This window comes from Magallana gigas, chromosome 1, assembly GCF_963853765.1.
Source record: "Magallana gigas chromosome 1, xbMagGiga1.1, whole genome shotgun sequence".
Lineage (NCBI taxonomy): Eukaryota > Metazoa > Mollusca > Bivalvia > Ostreida > Ostreidae > Magallana > Magallana gigas.
In genome coordinates this window covers 19,594,248-19,617,025 of record NC_088853.1, presented here as the reverse complement: position 1 = coordinate 19,617,025, position 22,778 = coordinate 19,594,248, and the positions used below count along the sequence as shown (strand labels likewise).

Sequence of the window (22,778 nt, the reverse complement as noted above, 5' to 3'; positions counted from 1 at the left end):
ACGATCAGTCGTGTATTATGTTTAAAAAACCTTTCTCCAAATGAAAGATGTTTCTGAGGCTTTACGATATCATTGTATAAACATTTTTTAAAAATATTTTAATAGTGGTTGCCCACTTCTCACCCTCCTCCCCCACTTGGAATTTAATATAGTGAATATTGTGAATATAGATCAATCTTTAACTATCAAACACTTAGCATTCATAACACCTTTCTGCATGTACATACTTTAAATATATTTGTTAAAATAAGTTTAGAAATCTTCGATCTTAAACTTTTATTGTCACATATTCTCTATCTTTTTTCTTTAAATCATAATTTGTGTTTATGTAATATTATATTTAGTATGGGGGTTTTACCCCTTCCCTTCCTACAATGTAATGTGTGTGAATTTTCGTTTTCACTTTCTTCAAAAGGACAGGAGTAGGTACTAAAGTATATTGTTATACTTTCATGTTAAATACTGAAATCTGATTGGTTAAGACGCAGTTAATAATATTTACTATTACCCTCAGCATTAGCAACGCACTTGGCAACGGGTAACATTAAAAAATGTTACATGCGCGAAAATTATGCGCGTACGGTTCGCTGTAGAATTCACGTTATTCCTATATAAAAGCAGTAAAATTTTCTTAAAAATTTTTAAAAAGACATTCAGTATAACAAAATAAATAGTGCCTGTTTGGGAGGATAACAGTCGAAATTGACACCCCTCGAAAACCATTGTCAACCTCCGCTTCGCGTCGGTTGACAATGGTTTTCTCGGGGTGTCAATTTCAACTGTTACCCTCCCAAACAGGCACTATTTATATACTGTCATCTACGTAGTTATAGGAGGAAACGTTACAACTTTATCGAACCTTTGCACCGGTATTTAGAAAAAAAAAACCCGACAATTTATTGTTTTACTTCAGAATACAGACGTGCATCAAGGTCCAATTATCGGAAACGTGCTCAAGTAAATTATCTCAAAAAGGAAGAAATATAAACCATTCATGGTACACTTCTCTTTAGATAACAGACAATTGGATAGATAGCGATATTTGCAAGCATCGAGCAATATATCATTGAAGTACTTTTCTTTCGGTCATAAATTACGGGTGTCCTACAGAATAAATTGACACGTAGATGCATGAATATTTTTTTTTTCTACCAAAAGATTGCAAGCTATTGCGACTGTCATAAAAAATATTGTTGTGTAGTATGAAAGACGAATTATTTTCAGGCTATTTTTATTATGAATGTTTTACGATAGAATATATTGTGTGTAGTCGTGTGTATAAAAGCATGAGTGTGCAACATTATAAATTTTATATATTGATTTTATCAGAGGTTTCTTTGTTTTTGTGCAAGTGTTTTTTTTTTTTTTATTTTAGGAGATCCAATTGCAAGGTCTTTTTATATGTCTCTTGAGTTTACTTTATGTATCTAACAAATATAAAATGCGAATTAACTTAAAAGTTTAAGATATATGTATTATTCCCATAAGGTACTATTGATTTACATGTGTATTATATAAACATATGAAGATCCCCGCGTCCATATTTGAGTTGTTTTTCCTAGCTTTGCCAAAAAATACCTCACAAAGTTGTTTATCGAGAGTTCTGAAGGATATTCCTGGACATTTGTTTTCCCACCTTTTGGCCCAATATGTTGCGACTGATGACAATAGTAGTAATTTTACTCAATTTACATTAACACTATCTATTAATGATAGAACACCGGTTGAATAATTTTACAGAACGCAAGTGGCTTAAATATTAAATGCTAATATGACAATTGTAATTTGTTATGATTAGAAGAAAGTTTAAAAAGATACAGTCAATTGAATATGCTTATATTTATTGACACAGGTTAAAACCCTGTACATTTGTTTTCGTAGACAATCATTAACGTTAATTAGGTCACAATGTGGGATCACCTTCTCCGATCCTAATTTTTGGCAAATATGGTCGTATCTAGGAAGTTGAACTGTGTACACTTTTTTCCAACCCTGCATTGTCAAGGTGATCCAAAAATCTGCACTACGCACATCTCATAGCTAGGGTTTGTACGTGTATAACCACAACAACATTACGAACATTGGATTGGTTTACGGGTAAACAAAATAATAAAACCCAACCAGGTAATACAAATCTACCTGGGTGTACTATGGGACATTTTTAATTCGCGTTTTAAGGTATCCAGGTGGTCGTGGCTACCAGGACATGGGCCCTGTATTAAAATATAGTAACCTGTTTAAAAAGTTGTAACCTTCAGCTAAACTTGTTTTTTTCCCTATAATAAATACATGTGATAGATATGTGTATAAAATTTAAAGGATTAAGACAGATCTGGTAGATACTTTATTGATCAGCAGCCCCACTTAATTTCACCTACAAAAAGTAATAGAAATTTACTTTCATCAACATGTTATTAGGTAAAAAACAAGTCTTCGTTGGTTGTTCTTATCTATACTGCATGCATCAAGTCAATGTTTTAGATTAACGCAATTAAATAATGATTGATGAAAGAAATGATTTGGGAAAAGTGAAAATGTTGGTATTGGTTAATTCTTCAGTTTGTTATGATTGTAGTTTCGTGACAAATAGCTTTCCGTTAAACATGTAATCTGTTTTAAGCTTGTTTAATTTGTATGAATTCTGCTAAAATGTCGTTCGATAACCATGGTTACTAGACCGAAACAAAATGTTTCAGAACATTTTTTAATAGGTGACTGTATAAATAATTGTTAAAATGGTTGTTAAAATTCCATTAAGTGTATGCCCTTCCAAACGCTTTCACTTGTAATAAGAAGAGAAATGAAGGTTAGAAAATAGTCCTAAAAGTACAATGTAGTCATTCGTAAACTCTAAGTAGACATATAAAGAAACAAATAAAAACAGCCACATACGGTCAAGTAAAATAGCAGTACATATGCATGCGGAAACAACAGGGTGGGAATGTACATTTGAGTAAAGGACATGCGCAAATCTAGATTTTCTTTTAATAGGAAGACGGGGGGGGGGGGGGGGGGGGGGGTGAGGGTTATTTTTGTTTGATTGGGTATATAGTCGGTTATCTTTAGAAGGGGATAGGATGGACCCCATCCCCATTTATCTTCTTTAGTGGTGGGCTACTATCATAATTCGTTTTTCTGTTCTTAACTTTTCAACAAGTAAGATTTCCTGTTTATTAACAATCTAAATTGTTGAAAGGGCAGTACTTTTAATGTGAAAAAAACAACAGTTGATTAAATAATAAGATAAAAGATCGGGGAAGATCTTTAATGTTTTTTTTAATCAACATATACGATCAACCAACCATTACTGAACTTCTCTAATGACAAGGAACATATAAGTAAGGGTCCAGGAAACTTATGACTGTGGGTTTAAATATCCGCAACTTCTCGGGCCTTTCCGGCAGGCTCGGAAAAGACATTAAGTTGCGATTGTGTAAAGGACAAATAAACAGCAGATTTAAAGAGAGAAGAAACGCCTCTGGCACTTTTGTCAATGGCGATCTTGTTTATTTAAAGTTTTTACTTTTGGAACTGTTATTTAAGACAAAAATGAATCAAACAAACGCCTTTTATTATAATTTTGAACATAAATATATTTATCCATAATTGATAATATTCAAAAAAGACCATTCCTGCATTATTCCACGCACATTCCCATGAAATAAATAACTTCTATCTGCTCGAAATTGAACCACCTGAGCCCTTTATCTTTGATACAGTAAAACACCACAAAACAAATAGGTATATTGCATATTGCACTCTGCCACTTTTGTGACTTTATAATTTAACCACATTTGGTTTGAAATACTTAGGGAAATAACAATAGTTGATGTATAGCAATAAATAAAAAGTTTATAAAATTAATCATAAAATTATGAATATTTGATTCTTAATGCCATAATATTTTACAACTAAAATAATCCATAACTCCCATTTCTCATGTTTAATATATATAAAAAAAAAATGTTATCAATGATGTGATTGATTAGATAATTTATGAAAAACATCATCCTTGGGGTCTGAAAGCGCCATGCTTAATTAAAAAATAAAATACGGAACAATTATACCCACGCTATTGAAATGACGCTCTCACAATATTACCGCGAAATAAATTTATTGCTTACATCCTGCGACGTTGATTTTGTGTCCATACATGAAGATGTTGTATAACTTTGACAATACCGCAGGAAAGATAACTCTCGCGAACTTAACAGACATTTTCAATATACATAAATTTTTTTAAGAAATCTTAAAATTCTTATAGTTCTTGTTTTAGGCAAATGACTAGCGTTATTAATTTCAATTGGCATTGTATCATTTTATCTTTGTTATTTATGAGAAGACATATCGATAAAAAAATACTGATCATTTCACGTTATTTATTTTAAAGTTTTCAAATTATTATTTCATTTTATGATATATTATACATTTGTAGAGAGAACAGTGCATTTTTGTTTATCAGACATATTTCTTTAAATGAAATAAAACCCCAATATGTATTAGTGATTTATTTTATATTGTATATGAAAGAATGTGTAAAGTCTATTGAAAATCTTAGTTCTGAGATAGATTCCTCAAAGAGGGGAAAGCAAAATGGCGTCAATATTCCATTGACGCGCAATGTGTCAACTCATATATTCATGTTTCGGAACATGTTTTGGAGCAATAATATTATAATCAACAAGTATTGGAACAATACTCAGTAATAATCAACATGACGTTACTTGTGTATAACTACAAAATATTTTCCTCCATTTCAGTATGTGTTGCTGCAATCCAACAGGATGACCTAAACTATATAGGAGAAAATCTGGACGTCAAAATATCAGTCCACAATGACTTAAGAAAAACCGACTTGACCAAACACAGATTTGGCCTCACTTTGAAAAACACCGGAAGTAAAACAATTCGCTCAGACAGCTGGGCCATATACTTCTGCAGCTTCTTCGCAATAGAACCAGGTAACCTTGTGTCTCCTGCAGGCTACGTTCTGCCGAACTACAATGTCAAATTCAACCACATTGATGGTTGCTTGTTCAGCATGGCGCCAACTTCAGATTTCATGGATATTCCTACAAACGGCTCCCGCTTTGTTGAGTTTTTTGGTCAATGGTGGGCCGTGGCGAGGACGGACGTTCCCCCGAATTGGTACGTCGCTGCCCCCTCTCTTACGCCCGTCAATATCAAATCGACGGCGACCGGTAAGAAATTTGTGACGGAGTTTAAAACTGTGGACCAATGGAAGCGATACCTAGTGGACCAGTATAACCCTTTCACAGCGCAAGATCGCTTCAGACGATACAAAGTTAGGAACTTTAACACTCACATCAAGCTCGTCATCCCTACGCCCAAAGAGATTGACGTCACCTCTGAAAAGTTTATCAACATAAAGGATAAGAATGTTGTCTGCACCCAAGATGCAAACCAAAGCTGTTTACTTTTGAAAGGTAAGGTTTAACAATATTTTTTTTTGGAAAGATAAAATTGTGCACATTGACCACCCTTCACGGTAACGAATTAACTGCTTTTTTGCAGGGCAAATTGTTTACTTGACCTATGTTTTAGTAGGTAGACAATAAAAGACATAGATAAAGCAAATGACGTTACGTCATATTGCAACAATTACTGCCAATATGCCCTGTAAACTGTGAAGGGGTTCATTGTTTCTTTATGGTACATATCTTTTGCATAAGGGTGATAACTCCAGTTATTAAGGTCTTCCGTTTCCAACGGAAGACCTTTCTATTATTGTGCGGGTTAAGATTATTCTTATTAGGGTTTTCCGTTTTTCAACGGAAAACCCTTCTGTTATTCTACTGTTTCTTATTATTATTTTTTTTTTTTTCCCGCAAATTTTGTGCACGAGATTTCTCGAACATTTTTTGTCTGATTGCTATGAAACTTTCAGGGTACGTAGATGATATAAATATCTCTAGACGTTTTTTTCACATTTTTAAAATTCACTTCCGGTTATGAGTTATTGCCCTTTAATTGAAAATTGGGGGGTCTTTTGTCCAGAGTTGATCTCGGGAACTACAGATGATAGACGCATGAAATTTGGCGAAATTGTCGGTAACATTTTATAATTTTGCTGGCATGAAAATTTTGGTAATTTCTTTGTTAGTTTTTGAGCTATTTGTCGCCAAAGTTTAAGATTTTTTCGGGGCTGAAATTTTGTTGCTTTTTGTATTATAACCTTTAAACTAAAAATATTTTGTTAATACATATAGAACAAAAGTTGTTTAGAATAAAGAGAGCTTTCATTTAAAATTAAGAAAAAAGGGCTGGCCCCTATAATTAGGGGTCAGCAGCTCATACACGTATTTTTCTGATAGCAAAAATCGTTATCATTTTATGAAAAAAAATTAATTTAGTTATTGTTAATATATTAAATAATGTCATTTGGTATCAAATTAAACAAGTTCTGTCCTATATTTTTTTTCAAATTTCATAAAAGAAATATGTGAGAATCGTGCATGAACGAGTTAATATGTCTACATAGACACACAAGCGAACAAATGCCACATTAAGGCCCAGGCATTTACTGCATTACGTTGTGTTGCGTCTTAGATAAATTGTTGTGATTCAATTTCATTTTTTTCATCTATATCATTTATGAATTCAATGAACACACATTATTTACACGTTCTATGTGCAACTATTTGTCGGGGCGCCCCTGTTTGTGACCCCCGCGCGCGCGCGCCGAATGTAAACAGTAACGAACGGCATTGTTGAAAAGAGAGAGCCGTAATGCAGAAGAGAAGTTGTGTATTCTTTCGGTGTACACATGCATTTTCATTTTGCTGTGAAACATATGAACATGCACAGGGAACAATACTACATATTTGTTTAAGGAGGATATTTTTCTCGTGTGAATCGTTTACGAGGAAATTCTGACAGCCACACTTCTGTCGACGATCAGCCGTTGATAAGCTACGAGTAATAAAGGAGAAAAGATGGACATTAAAGTGTGTGATTTATGTGGATGTTACTGAAGAAGGTGAGGCTTTTACTCCTTTTAAAGTTTCTTGTTAACTGGTTAAAATTTAGTATATAGTATAGATGTACATGTAAGTACGTGCACACTGTTAGATGTTTTTGTTATGGTGTGGGTGTTTGTTTACTAACGTGTAATTTTTACATGTTTCATGGGTGTTTAGACTCGCTCGAGGTTCATGGGGGACTGGAAAGGGTAACTGAATTTATCTATTTAAAAAAATAACAGATTGTGAATTTTCAACTCAAAATTCAAAGCAGGGTCTAATTAGAAACATATCATATATTCTTGTGCAGAGGACTCCAAATGTAGTCATGAATACCCTGTAGACATAACTTCAAGTAAATAGAATTGTATACTTCAGACTTCAGAGTTAAAACATGACTTTAATATCTTTATGATGCCGATCATTGTATCATTAAAGACGTATAGCAGACCAACGGGTACCCGGTACATGTACTTGTACATGTAGGTTAGAACTATGCCTACCATTCTACCAGTTCACATAATTTTTCTTGTTTAGCAGTTATGATGTGTACTTAAATTGTCCTTGTTAATGTTTTAAATGTAATTTTTTATTCTCTTTTTTAATCTGACAACTGGCAGTACTGGCGTGCGAGCAGTTCTCGCCGAGGACCATTTCTCGCTGGTGCACTGTTACATCATATTTTCGTATATAATTTTATGTGTTGATAAAATGACGTAACAATGCACTGGTGAGAAATGGTACTCGGCGAGAACTGATCGCACTCCAATATTGATTAATTACAGACAAAAACTGAAGGTTGCGAGTGTTATTTTTAATTGAACAACATTGTTTAAAATAATTCTTTATATATGTGACGATCAGACCGGTTTGAATACCAGTGCCAGATAGCTCAGTTGGTAGAGCACCTGACTAGAGATTCAGGGGGCCCAGGTTCAAATCCCTTCATTATTTCTCCCATCCTGTTACAATATTGGTGTTGTGACCAACCCCAGGAACTAACAGGTTAACTCGATCCTGCCAGGGATGATCTTCGAGGGTGAAGATCATTTAAGGGGGAGGAATGTGACGGTCAGACTGGTTTGAATACCGGTGCCAGATACATGTAGCTCAGTTGGTAGAGCACTTGACTAGAGATTCAGAGGGCCAGGTTCGAATCCCACTTTGTTCCGTCGTTATTTCTCCCATCTTTTACATATACATGTATATCAGATATATGACAGATGATTAAGGTCATCACATGTTTTGCAAGATGCAATAAGTGTTAAAAACCTTTACTTTACAACAGAATACATTTAAGTGAATATTTATGTTTCTTGTTATTATTTGGTGTGGTTTTCTTGACAGTGTCGCATAAACAATTTACCCGCTCCTAAAACACAAACTTTCTTTTTGTGGATTCAGCTTACCGCTGATTGGCTGCTGTTGCAGCAGACAAATAAGATATGCACGCACAAAACACAATGAACTTATCAGAGTATGAGTTGAGTTTATTTAAACTGTTGGAATTTGGGTATTTTTTTTTAAAATGTATACTTGTGACAAAACATATATGTGGTACATACAGCTGTAGCTTTATGAAGAAAATTTTGGTTAGACCATATATACCTATCATGCAAGTAAATGATATTTACAAAAAACTTGCAATTTATGGCGCACGAAATATATGCTAGTTTTATAAAGATTGACATACATGTAATGTACCACATTCTTTGAAAAATAATCTATTAAAAATTCTTCTTTAAGTTTACTCATACATGTTTTATGCTTATTACACGTAGTATTGTTTTTAAAACATGTAATTTATAAGAAAATAAACAAAAACCCTCGCTAAATTTATTTGCAAACAAAAAATACACAGTAGAATTGATAAAAAATGGTATACCAGAAGCTAATACCAGTACATGTACTTTGACGCTGTTCGGTGGGTAATATTCGTTTGTAATTTACGAATTGAAATATTGACTGTTGCACTACAAGTATGGTAATAAACTCTCTCTCTCTCAAACTCTCTCTCTTTCTCAATTTGATAAGTGTTTATACCTATGAAAATTTTTTAATATTATATTATGACTTGATATGCAAATTTTTGATCTTGTACTGCCTAAATGTTATGTCATGTATTGGGATATGTCATACTTATTACACTGCATGGTCAGTGTATTTTTTACAAAAATACTATGCATATGTTAATGTAAACACAGCTATTACTAGTACATGTATGTAAACACAGCTAATTATTTTTTTTATTTATTTCAGCTCAAAACAGACTCTTGTTACCACATGGCTTTTACCGGTACCTGTTGATTCTTGTGGGTCAGCTCCTGAGATTAACCTGTCACCTCTATCCACATGCATATTCCTTGTGTTCTACAGACTATTTACTGGTAATTCAAATTAAATCCGATAATGCATGAACAATAATGGAACTTGAAGAAAGCATCATGCCATGTTGTGGTTTGTGTTTGATAAGAAATTATGAAAACAAAATTAAGGCTGTTTAAAGAAATTCATAATTGCTGTGAAAATTTGTTTTTCAATAAAAGTATACAATTATGTTTCCTTTATTTTTTATTTCATAAAGATATTTAGATGTGTTTACATAATTGAACCCCCCCCCCCCCCCCCCCCCCTATTTAATTGTCTGCATTAAGATTACATGTAGGATATGTAAATGTACATTTGACTTTGAAATAACATCTGCTATGATAATTACTTTTGAAATGAACAAGAAACAACCTATTTCTACCTTTCTAAGGTATATATGCATAAAATAGTAGAAAAACATGTCAAATTTGAACATTTTTCATTGAAATCAACTCTGTCTCCAGCTACCTGGATGTGTTTGAATTTAATTCTAATTTAAGGCAGATGTCTAACTTGTAGGTTGTAACTTACTGTTTTAGCATGGTTAGAAGAAGACTAGAAATCAGAATAGATTAGATATTCACTAAATATGATTGTTAGCTTACTTTTTTCATGAAAACAAGAAATCACAAGCAGGACAGCTGTCTATTTGTTAATTAAAGTGGTACAAATCATACAATAAACAAATAAAGATCACATTTTAGAATCATTGATGATTGTTTTCAAATATGTGTGAGAAATGACTCAAGGATATTGCCACATGTTTCATAAAATTAGGTAAAACATTTCAAACCATGACTTTTTATGAAAATCAAAAGATTGGGGGGTGGGGGGTATACATGTAAGGGTATTTCTAAGTGATGTGAAGCTTTTATCATGATTATATCATGTAGGCATATGTTGTATTGTATAAGGTTTCTTTTTAAAGGTGGTTGAACAAAAGTTGACCTCTAAAAGGTCAGATAAAGATGTTTTACTATGGAGAACCCTGTAAATCTGTGTTTACTAAAGGAAATTGGAAATGTTGGGTTCACTTAAATGGCCATATTTTTATTAAACCTCAATGGAATTGGCAATATGTGGTATTCTTTTTCTCAGAATTGCATTAGCTTTCTTATTCTAAGACAAACCGTCTTTTCATAAAAATGTTAGTGTACTAAGTTAAAGATACAAGGAACAGTTTCGGATAAAGAACCGTCAATATTTTTGTAAAATTGAGAGTGATTGTACTTGAAGGTTTATCATTGTTGCGTAGATTCATGAAATGAATTTTAATGATTACCAATAGTTAGAGGGATGTCTCTTGTTGGAATTGGTAAGCAATATTAAGGCCCCTAATTTTAAGTACATGAGAAGCAGAAATAAATTGTGAAACTTGCGGCTATGACAGATATGTTGACTTTACAGTGAAATTGAAGGTTACAAACGGGAGGTTATATAACATGAAATGTAGGTGGATAGGATATTATATGCCTATTTAGTATTTACTGGGTATGAGGACAAATTCAAGTTTATTGTCCCCCAAGACAGCAAATATTTAATGAGGCAAAGCCAAGGGAAATAGTAGCTGTTGAATGGGACAATAAACTTGCTATTGTCCGAATAGTCAGTTAATTGGTATTTCATTATACAGAAGAAAACTTTATTTGTCAGCGATGCAGAATTTCTTGATGATAAACAAATTAGAGTTAAATCAAACTTTGTATTTAATGCGGCGATCTTATTAGGTCAGAGGTGTTCCGAGTTTAAGGTGATATGGGACACTTCCATGTTGTGACGTATTGTTTATCGAAATAAACAATAAAATAAAGTGTAATTATATAAGTACATGTAGTCTCTTCTCAAAAATGGTCACCTAACTCCTTAGCACAGTGGGTTAGAGGGTTTACTAGGAACCTATAAGTCATGAGTTCGAATCCCGCTGGGGTTTTTACAATTTTTACCTTTTCAAATATTTTTAAAAGCTATTTTTTGGTTAAATATTGTAAAATTTGAAAATTCTAAACCGGTGAAAAGTTTTCAATTATATAGTACTTTAATCCACATTAATATCGACAGATGTCCCATACCACCTTAAAAAGGAGGGAAATCAAATTCTGCTAATGAATGGTTTTGATGACTATTCACCATGGGCAGATAGCATGGATACTATTTTAGATAAAAAGGCATGTTTATGCGGGCGCCTTCTAGTGATCAATTTGTCGGTCTGTCCATCCGAGATGGCTTGACAGGAGCATAGCTTCTCTCCCCTTGGCCCAATCTGGCTCATACCTCATCCACAGGGTTCCTTTGGTTGAAGGATGTGCAGTGACCTTGAACCATGTTTTTAGGTATAAGGTTAAGGTCATAGCAGAATTATATATATAAAATCCTTGTCTGGGGCATATCTTTTTTCCCTTTGGTCCAATCTGGCTCAAACTCACAGAGTGTCTCTATGGTTAAACGATGTGCAGTGACCTTGCATGAAATTTCTAGGTAACGGGTGAAGATCATATCGGATCATGCAAAAATCCTTTTTTGAGAGCATATATAATTTCTACTAACCCCTATTTGGCTCAGACTTCACATAAGCAGAGCTTTTGAGTAAAGGGTGAAAGGGTGTGTAGTGACCTTGAACCTATTTTCAGTGAAAAGAAACTGTGAAGGTCATATCAGAATTATATTTTTAAAAATCCTTGTCCGGAGTATATCTTCTCTCCCTTTGCTCCATTCAGCCTCATACTTTACCCACATGATGCCTTTGTTCAAAATATATGCAATGACCTCGAATGATATTTGTAGATGAAGAGTCAAGGTCATATCAGATCACACAAAAATCCATATTTTAAGAGCATAGATATACTCTCCTTTTAGCCCCTATTTGGCTAATATTTTACCTTTACAGAGTTTATTGGTTAATGGCGTGCAGTGACCTTGAACCAAGTCTGTCAATGTGAAGGTCATAGCAGATCTTTTTAAAATTAGTTTTAAATAGTAGATTATTTTCCAAATATGCTTAATCTTGGTCAGATTGAACAAAAATGCATGTATGTTAGGGGGAATGAAATTGAATTAAAAGTTCTATGCCAGCTGGAAAAATTTCAAGTTATAGCTCAAGGTCAAAGCAGAATTCTCTGAAATAACATAAGCGGGGCCCTTTGAAATGTTCACCATTTCAATGTTGTCTGGTTCATAGTAATTTTACATAGAAAATATTCACAGAAGTACAGTAAAGTAAACTTAACATCGATAAGTTTCTAACAATTAATGACGCAACGAGCACACAGTACGAAAGGTCAACCTTTTGAAAAGCAGTGAAGAGGAAAAGTTGCTCAGAATTATGTTTTAAACAAAATTGATTTTTTACATAAATTTTAATTTTGCATTCTGGGTTAAGAAAAAAGATGTTAGTTCAAGGTAAAGTAAACTTGTACCTAAAATGAAGTCAAATTTGTTAAGTCGTACTTAAACACATTGGGGTTTTTTTTAAGTCGTTCTTGAAATGGTTAAGGGTTTTTGGTTAAGTCGTACTTAAAAACATTCGGATCATGTTAAGTTGTACCAAGAATCAATCGATTTTTTTTATCTTTTTGTACTTAGGTTTCTTTGTTACTGGATTAAGAACTCTGCTTCTTAGACGTACTTCTAGCGTTGCTTTCGACATTAGCGGAAAACCCACTCGTTGCTTTGCAACGAGCTTTGCTCTAGTTTTTCTTTTCTTTTTTTTTCTTCCTAGACGCGAACTTTGAGGCTTCATATCGTGCTCATTTCTGAACGGTTTTTGCTCAAATTTTCAGGGCTAATGGACTTTACAAAACACTATCTTCATCAGTTCAAAAAAGTTAGAATTCCCTTTCCGTTAACGAGTTATTCCCCTTTTAAAAATTTTTGGGGCGTTTGGTTTCCAGACAAAGGCTCCGAGACTATGATAGCAGGGAATGGGAATCCAACGAATTTGAATAACAAAGACATTGAAGTTGTATACATCGGTTTTTGTTTTTTGATTACGTTCCTTATTTAGGAAAAGGTAGGGGGTTAAAAAACAGGATTCGGAAGAGTGCGAAAATTTAGTCATATTTTCCTTTGTATCTTTTAAACAAAAAATAATTTGTTAAAACATGTAGAATAAAAGTTGTGCAGAATATCAAGGGCTCTCATTTGACACCAATAAAAAAGGGCTGGCCCCTTAAATTAAGGACCAATGGCCCCTAAAAGTTTTTGCTTAATAACTCAAAAACGGTTAGGATTTTGATATGGCTGTCGCTGGAAAAGTTGTTTGTTGGGATCTCATAAAGGTCGTTACAATGTTATTTTGTAAGTGATTTGTGTAGTATGAGTGTAACAAGCTTTACATGTTAACATGTACCTGTTTTCATTTGACAAGTTAACGAAAGTCTTTGCGCGTACAACTGGCATAAAGTTACAGCAGAAAGTATGCTGGTTTATACAAACGGCATTAATTCATAAGAATTTTTTTTTTTTAGAATACGTGCTTTTTTTTTAGGAGTTTAAGTCATTGTTGTTAAGTTTTTATAATGCACAATCCTTAAAAACGGGATTTGGAAAACAAATCATTGTTAACTTTTTCTTTTCTAGTAAACCACTAAATATGGAATTAAAAACATCTATATATGCATTACATTTTAGTTATAAACTCCATGCATTTAAAATCTACCTTGAATCAGAGCTGTGTGTGTGTACCATTACGTAAGCTCTCCCTCGCCAGCGGCCGAGAAAATCGGTCACCATGGTCGCGGCTGGACTACCTAGCGGTCAGCGGTTATCTAATACACGAGAGTTGCGTCTCTCATATATGTGTTTATTTATCCGCAAACTCAAGAATTGTTTTCGTTTTGATTACACATATTTATGGATTAAACGATTGGGTGTCAATTAAGAAATTGTTCAGTTAATTAATAAAAGCAATGGCATTCTCAATCTAAAGCAATAATAGACATAGATCAATTGTGGGTTTTAAGTTTAAAATAAATAACTTCTATTTGATAGAGTAAGGTCATTATACTGCAATCTTTTCAAAGCTTCCTGGGTTATGAGCTGTGCGGGTCTGTGCGCTGTACCTTTACGTAATCTATCGTTCGCCCACGGCCGAGGATCTCAGCCACGGCTGCACTACATAGCGGTTATTTAATACACAAGATTCGCACACCGAGACGCACACTTCCATGCATATGAACGTGTTTGAGTAAATATAGCCGTAAATACAAGAACTGTTTTAATCTTATGTTATAAAAGTTTGTCCATTTTGTATTTAATTAAATTTGAGTGTAAATGAATATTAATGAACGATATTACTCCAAATCGGAAACATCGTCAGACATAAATTAATGGTTGGTTTGTTTATGTAAAAATTTTATAAACTGTTCAAATAATGTTTTAAATCAACAACAACAACCCCCCCCCCCAATATTAAACATTTAAATGATGATCATCCATCGTGAGGAGATCCGGCGCGAGTGGACAAGTGATCCGCGGTCGGTTCGTGATCTTCTACATGTACCTTATCACGCGTTCATGTTTCATATTTTGCACGGATTATTATGTTTTCAACTATTATATTGGTTTAAGATGAAAGATAAATTTATTTTACTTGTACAGTTGATTAAGCATTGATGTATACGAGAGCGTACAAGGTGGTTTAAAAATCAAATCAAATTATAATCAAAGTTCCATGTTACATGTTTGCGGTATGTGCTAGCACGATAAAAGAATGTCCAGAGTTGAGCTTGACCATCCAATGAAAACAAATACACAGAGTTTGATTGACAGGTTCAGCCAGGTGCAGGTCTCACCCGATGTCCGAGGTTATGTGTGCCGCTTGCGCAAAGCCGAATGGTCTCAGTAAGAGTTATCGATGTCAATAAATAAAAAAAAAATACATGCTTATCAAACCATGCTCGTGTAAGTTAAAGTTGATTACGGCTTGTTCCAACAGAAATCATGTTTTGCTAACCGTATTTAATAATCGTACAAATGGCAAACAACTTCACGCACTGATAGAATATTTATTTCTGTTTTATAATTACCTAGCTAGGATTTTTTAAAACCTCAACTTCGTCTTCAACCAATAATTTTTCTAAAAATTATTCGATATTGGCAAATATTCGTTACCGGTAAAACGACTGTACATGTACCAGTACTGAAACATCGTATAAAAACGTTATATATACATGTACTCTGTAACTAGTCGTCTTTTAATACATATACCTTTATTTTGTTTGTTTAAAATAAATTAAATTTTGTAAAATGATAAGTATATCATTTCTTCTAGAGTTTTTTCATGAAAATACCTACAAAAGAGTTTTGCCAATCACAAACAGTTTAAAGTACATGTAATGTAAAACACGGGCGCCATTTTGAAACAAATTGTCAGAGAGTTCCGAATAAAATCTGATAAACGTTTCACATGGTTCTCGCACGCTTTGCTCGAAGCGATTAACACGCTTTGACCGAAACTCTGCACGCTTTGTCCGAAACGCTAAATGGTTTACACGAAACGCTTCACGATTCACACGAAACGCTAAACGGTTAACACAAAACGTTTCTCGCACGTAAGTCGCACGCTTTTTTGGTGTAGTAGTACGTTTCAGGGTCTGTAAATTTTGTCAGCACGCAACAATTCTAAATTGCACATTGTCTTCATAAATTTAGAAATATTTAAATAAAGAAGTTATCTTAGAGTAAAGGTTACGTGTTTTGTAAACGGGCTCGGTTTAAAAAAAAACCACAATTCCTGACATGACACATGAGTACATACTGTTTATAACAATGCTTGCTATTCTCTGAAAATGTAACTCGCCATTAAATATCTCATTTTTTAAATAATGTTTGTTACGATTACATAAACTGTGTGCGACAAATAGTTTTCCTAAAACATTTTCTTTTTCAAAACACGTTTTATATGCAGGCTTTCAATCACAACACGTTTTTATAACAAAAGCAGAACTGAAAGTTAAGTAATTATAATCGTTTGACACCATATCACATATATTTTTAACTCACAGCAACAACGGAAGACCTACTCGTGGCTTTGCCACGAGCTCTGCTCTAGTTATGAATAATAATCAAGATATAGGATACAGATTTTGATAATGTTAAAGTTGCTTCCTTAACTTACATGTATGCTAAAATTTTGGTGAGAAAATTTAAATAGCTAAAGGAATATAATGATGGTTATTTAGATAAATCCATAGTGGCCGGTGACGTACGATGAAATTATACTACTTTTGTAATCATACAATGATGGCGTCATATCAATACATCGTATGTTACCGGTCATGTGGAAGGAACGATATACTTTACAGTCAATAAGTAGTATTCTTTTTTATTTAAATACATCAAATGGTTTTTATTGTAGAGAAACTTGGGTTATCCTATACAATCAACAATGATGTTGCGCAGATTCAAAAACAAAACGGCATTAGGGTATGGATGAATTCTTCTCTTGGTATAAACCAAGGTCTTTATCATCTCTACACCGACTCAACCAAAGAGACGGTCACTGTGATTGGCCAATCTCCCGTTGCTATTTATCACGGCATCCAATCACTTCTAAGCTTAGTGTCGGGATCGCCTGACAACGACAGTGTCCCGGATGTTAGAATTGAAGACGAGCCTCGGTTTGAACACAGAGGCATGCATGTTGATGTATCAAGGAACTTTAGAACAAAAGAGGATCTACTGAGACTGATGGAAGCTATGTCGATGTATAAGATGAACAAACTTCATCTACATCTCACTGATGATGAAGGCTGGCGATTAGAAATTCCTGGTATTCCAGAATTAACGGAGGTATAACATCCAATTTTGCATATTTTCTACAGCTTCATTATTACGCAGTTGCATTTCTTCTCAAACTTGATATGTGAAATGTCTTTTCATTAAATTTTGTTTTTGACTTTATCTCTGTAGAAGTTTTCCGTTCTATGAAAAAAAAATTTCTGAATTGTGACTTGCGGGAATTTTTTTTATCAATAATTAGCATCGCCTTATAAGATTTTTATGAGGTTGATGTTATTCGTATATATTTTTTAACAATTACTGGATTAATTTAATGAAGATGTCAAGAATAAACTTACAGATTAAACTGTAAAATTTCACGTAGATTGGGAGTAAACGATGCCACGACCCTGATGAGACAAAGTGTTTAGTTCCCCAGCTCGGATCGGGCGGAGACCAAACAACCTCCGGTTCCGGCTTTTTCACAGTCGCAGATTTCCAGGAAATTTTAGATGAAGCATCAAAACGTTTTATCGACGTCATCCCGGAAGTGGACATACCAGGTCATTCTCGCGCTGCCATCAAATCCATGGAAGCAAGATACAAGAAATACGCGACAAGCAACCAAACACGCGCAAATCAATACAGACTAGTGGACCCGGATGATACTAGTGAATACCAATCAGTTCAGATGTTCGATGACAATGCAATAAATCCTTGTATCGAAACCACATATGCGTTCGTGGAGAAAGTGATCTTGGAGATCAAGAAAATGTACGAAGGACACCAAACTCTCAAGTTCTTCCACTTTGGTGGAGACGAAGTGCCAGAGTTAGCGTTGGTCAATTCAACAAAGTGTCAGCAGTTTACGAGGGATAATCCCTATTACAATACGACACACAAATTGAAGGAGTACTTCGTCTTACGTGTTTCCAATATAACCAACAGCCTAGGACTGGATCTGGCTGGCTGGGAAGACGGTTTACTACAAGAGGGCGGGGTGCCTTTTGAACGGACAGTGTTACCTAATTCTGCAGTGTACGGAAACGCATGGCAGAACATTTGGGAATGGGGTGCTGGAAGACGAGCATACGACTTAGCGAACAGTGGATATAAGGTATGTATAAGGTATGATATCATTTGAAATATAATGAAACGAATTTTCAAAGCAATGACCAGTTATTGTGGACACAATGCCCTTGTAAATGTACTGTTTTAAAACACGTTTTTTAAGGGGGGAGGGGGGCTTAGTTTATAACATTTTTTTCAAATATTAAATCCATTAATCACCCATCTTTATAACACTCAAACTAATTAGGTGATATCGGTAACGTTGAACCAATAACTAATTATTTGCTTAAAAGAATAAGGTATTTTTAAAAAGGTAAGTAAAGTCAAATTAAATATTGAATCTATTAAACGGCACCTTAAAATAAATACTAGTAACCGAGATTGTGACAGTTGATTTTTTGCACTATGGTTACAGAACTATTTAATGTAGAAACACAGGAAATTCGGGTTAGACAGTCTTTCAACTCAAATGTTTAAGTACAGCTGCTACAGAACTTCAGATACCCCGCAAGAATCTAGAAATATGCCACGTTGTCAGCTCTTTACCTAGCAAAAAAAGGTTCGAAGAAAAAAAATGAAAGGTGCCGCTTGGCTAAGAGTAACTGAAATATAGAATGATGGGGGAAATATATAATTAACATAACAGAAAAATGATAGGGACTTGTTTGATATTAATATTTTTTTTGTATTTAAGCGGGACTTGAGTTTTGGGATTGAAAAATAAAATCTAGAATTAAAAAAAAAGGTCAACATATAATTTTTTTTACTAGAATATGTTTTTATTAAAGTATTTCTTTATTGAGCTTGGGCACATTTCTCCTATAGAGGTATGTAACGCTAAACGGAACAAATCCTCTTTCCAGTAAAAAAAAAAAATACCGCAGATACGGGATTTCGACACTTTTTTCATTTCTCCTCTTGTTTTATTACGGTAATGTTTTTATTTAAGTCAGATGTTTTAATGTTTTGAAATACATCTATAAAATACTGCATTTGCGGGACTGTTCTTATTACTGAAAAGAGGAATAGTTCCCGTAGAGCGTAATCATTATTCTTTCCTCCATAGCGGAACTGTGCAAAACCTGTTTAATGTTGATTCTTTGTAACTGAGTTTAGTATTCGTTGGTATTTGAAATAAAAAAAATCTAGAAAAAAATATTAAGTCTATAAGAAAGAAAAAACATTAGAATATGTTTTATCTATATATTTTTTTTAAAAATTACTTAAGGTGGTTCTTTCCCATGCCACGCATCTGTTTTTCGATCAACCACAAGAACCCGATCCCGAGGAGCCTGGCCTCTATTGGGCTACTCGCTTTACCGACGCCATGAAAGCTTTTCACTTCCTGCCAGATAGACTTTATGACAACATCGCAGAGAAAAGATCGGGAGAGCGGCTCACAAAATCAGAAGCGTGTGGGGAAAATATGGAGAAATGTCCTCCCTTAGTAAACAAAAACAACATCATTGGTATGTGAGACCCTCTATGTTTCAAGACAAGTTACATTTCAACAAAAAGTAAAAACAAAAGAAGAATATACATACGAAACAAGTTTCTCTTTCACATAATCAACAGTATGAATGGGACAAACAAAACTGGAACAAAAAAAATGAAAAAAAATGAAAAAAAAACTTAACTCAAAAAATCAACCTTAAAATTAAAACAACATCCGTATTCTAGGTCTCCAGGGCCAAGCATGGGGAGAAACATTTATGACATCAGAAATATTTGACTCAATGGTCTTCCCAAGAATTCTTTCCTTGGCTGAACGAGCGTGGCACAAAGCATCATGGGAAGATATGGAGCAACCCGGAAGAGGTGTGGCAGCGCTAGAAGATTGGGAGTCGTTCGCAAACACAGTCGGTCATAAAGAGTTCAAGAGACTAAGACGGTTAGGGATTAACTACAGGATAGCACCGCCTGCTGCTATGTAAGTCGTTCTAGAAATGTTTTCTTGGGTTTCTTGGGTTTCTACATTTAGCTTTTCTTTCATATCGCTTGCGTTGTATACTGTATACTTTGAAAGTTAATTGTTACATTATCATTATCGTGTTTTTTAAAAACAAAAACTTTAAAAGTCAGACAACAGATAATCAAGCAAACCCTTAATAAAAACATTACCAAATACAAAAAAAAATATATGACTGCATCATCTAACCAACTTATATCAGTTAAAACTGATGCGGAGAAAATGTATAATCATCCAACCAACTACATGTAATAACTTGTTTAAATGGGAGTCAAGATAGTTCATTTTCGTGACCTGCTGAGATCATGTTGTCATTGACAGCTGCTGTAAAAAAAAAAAAACCACACACACCTTGAAATTTGTTCATTATAGATTTATTTTTCAAATAAAAAATGTGATTGAAAATCATTGGTTAAGGTCAACAGACTTGAAATTAACGAGGAAACGGGTTAAGAAGCATAAAATCAAGAAAAATCACAGGGCGAAAAACCATCTTTAAGCAAGTCCTTAAAGGTGGCTTAAAGGTGACTTAAAGGAGCTTAAAGGCTATACAACCTTTAAGCCGCCTTTAAGTCACCTTTAAGCAAGCGCTTATAGGTCCTTAATGTCCAAACTTCTTTAAGCTACCTTTAAGCCACCTTTAAGCCACCTTTAAGCATCTTTAAGTGGCATTTACGCTCTCTTTACACTGCCTTTACACTGTCTTTAAGTGGCCTTTAAGTCAATATTGATCAAGCTGAACAATAAAAACATATATTAAATGCAAAAGCTCTTTTATAGAGATGGGAGGGGGTCATCCGAGTGATAGTATAATTTCCAAGGAAGGGGGGGGGGGGGTTCCAGGCGGTTTTAATCGTCGCTCCATTAAACACAGATCGCTATCATCAGCACCGCTCCGATGGACACAGATTGCCGTTATAAAATTCTTTATAATTTTTGGGGGGTTTCAAAATTATTGTAGGGATGAGCACAGTCTCTGTATCTTAATATGTGCATAAAACTAATTAAAGTATGTTTGTTTCCTATTATAAATTAATCGGTGAAAAAAATCTCTCTCTCTATCTCTCTCTCTCTCTCTCTCTCTCTCTCAGTTCATCTGGTTATTAAACAAAATAAAGATAATGAACCAAAAATGCATGATTTAATTTGTTAATCGGTTTAAGGTTTGTATTTTTTCCTTCAATTTTCATTATTTCTAACTCTAGATCTGCTAGATACATGTTAAAGATGAAAAGACTCTCAACTGCCTTTGTTATATCGGGCAGGATATTACTGCTTTGTTTGTCTAGACATAGTTTTGTTCGTTTGTGTATATCTAATTAGAGTCTATTGTTTGTCCAACTTAAGAAAACCCCTGGAACTAACACAGAATATACAAGATATACACAACAGTTTTGTCGTGTGCCCAGGTGCATGTTTGTGTATATCTAATTAAAGTCTATTGTTTGTCCAACTTAAGAAAACCCCTGGAACTAACACAGAATATACAAGATATACACAACAGGTGTGTCGTGTGCCCAGGTGCACGTCAGTGTTTCTAAAGGCGTTGAATCTTAGTATGTACGAGTATACGATAAGTCTAGTGAATAAAAGTTAATTTACATTTGTAATTCATTTTCAAAGTATTATTTCCTAGCTCTGGGTTTCAAATATGTTACGTCTACAAATTAACGATACATGTATGTAAGAGTAAAATCTTGAGGCTAGTAAATTAATGTACCGGTGATCATAAATAGGGGTTGATTATTTAAATATATGTATAAGGGTAAATATGTCAAATATACCCGGCCTGGCACATCATACAATTGTATGTACAAGTCATTTGCAATTGCCACATGCAGTAAATACGTCACCGGTAATTGGTAATTTTGTTTGTTATAGAATTGATAGTTTAAAAATCATGTACATACAATTACATGTAAATATTTAAACATATTGGAACGGCGCCGCGATCATGAAAACCGGGAAATTGCGGGAAATTGAACAAATACCCTAATAGTATCAATGCATTTAATAAAAGAAATGATTTCATTTTCTTTCTTACATTTTTATAGCTATAAATTAGATGAATTACGTATATCTACTCGGTTTAAATTTATTAACTAAGAAAGCCTACTATAGTGAACCTAACGGTTTCCATTTAGGTATAATATATTTTTGTTCACTGAAGACCAAGTTCCGTATTTCATTCTAAATACATGCATGCATGTAATTTATAAATTAGATGTAATTGATTGTTACAAACTGAATGGTTTGTCAAAATCTTTTCAAGTAAACACGTTCAATACAGTGATTCAATATCCACTGATATATAGGATATAAAAACACTTATAAATATGTAAGTTGCCGTGGCGCAGAGGATGTGTGGTGATGCCAGTAAACTAAGGGTCCCGGGTTCAATTCTCACCGCGGCCGGTTTTTTGGGTTTTGTTTTTTTTTTTCATTTTTCTTTCTAGAGCAAAAACCGTTTTAATACCTTTTCTTTCATAAAATTAATACATTTTGTTGGAAATTAAGCACAATATTGAATTAATTTTTTTTTAATGGCTTAAAGGTGGCTTAAAGGTAGCTTAAAGGTGGCTTAAAGGTGGCTTAAAGAAGTTTGGACATTAAGGACCTATAAGTTGTCCTTAAAGGTGGCTTAAAGGTGGCTTAAAGATAGTCTTTAAGCT

The 22,778-nt window shown here is 34.0% G+C and overlaps 1 protein-coding gene and 1 long non-coding RNA gene across 6 annotated transcripts in view; both read left to right on the top strand.

Moving 5' to 3' along the window:
• The window catches only part of LOC105339984 (uncharacterized), a 311,465-nt gene that overhangs the window by 2,091 nt on the left and 286,596 nt on the right, over positions 1 to 22,778 (top strand). For all 5 annotated transcript variants that reach the window (XM_066087550.1, XM_066087542.1, XM_066087548.1 and 2 more), the window contains exons 2-6: positions 4,761 to 5,447; positions 16,705 to 17,138; positions 17,452 to 18,183; positions 19,366 to 19,606; positions 19,818 to 20,067. In XM_066087550.1, coding sequence (XP_065943622.1) covers positions 4,761 to 5,447; positions 16,705 to 17,138; positions 17,452 to 18,183; positions 19,366 to 19,606; positions 19,818 to 20,067 — 2,344 coding nt within the window. The remainder of the gene's footprint in view (positions 1 to 4,760; positions 5,448 to 16,704; positions 17,139 to 17,451; positions 18,184 to 19,365; positions 19,607 to 19,817; positions 20,068 to 22,778) is intronic.
• LOC136276215 (uncharacterized) lies at positions 5,714 to 9,539 on the top strand. The gene is made up of 2 exons (XR_010714641.1): positions 5,714 to 7,000; positions 9,243 to 9,539. It is a non-coding gene; the product is annotated as an uncharacterized lncRNA (long non-coding RNA).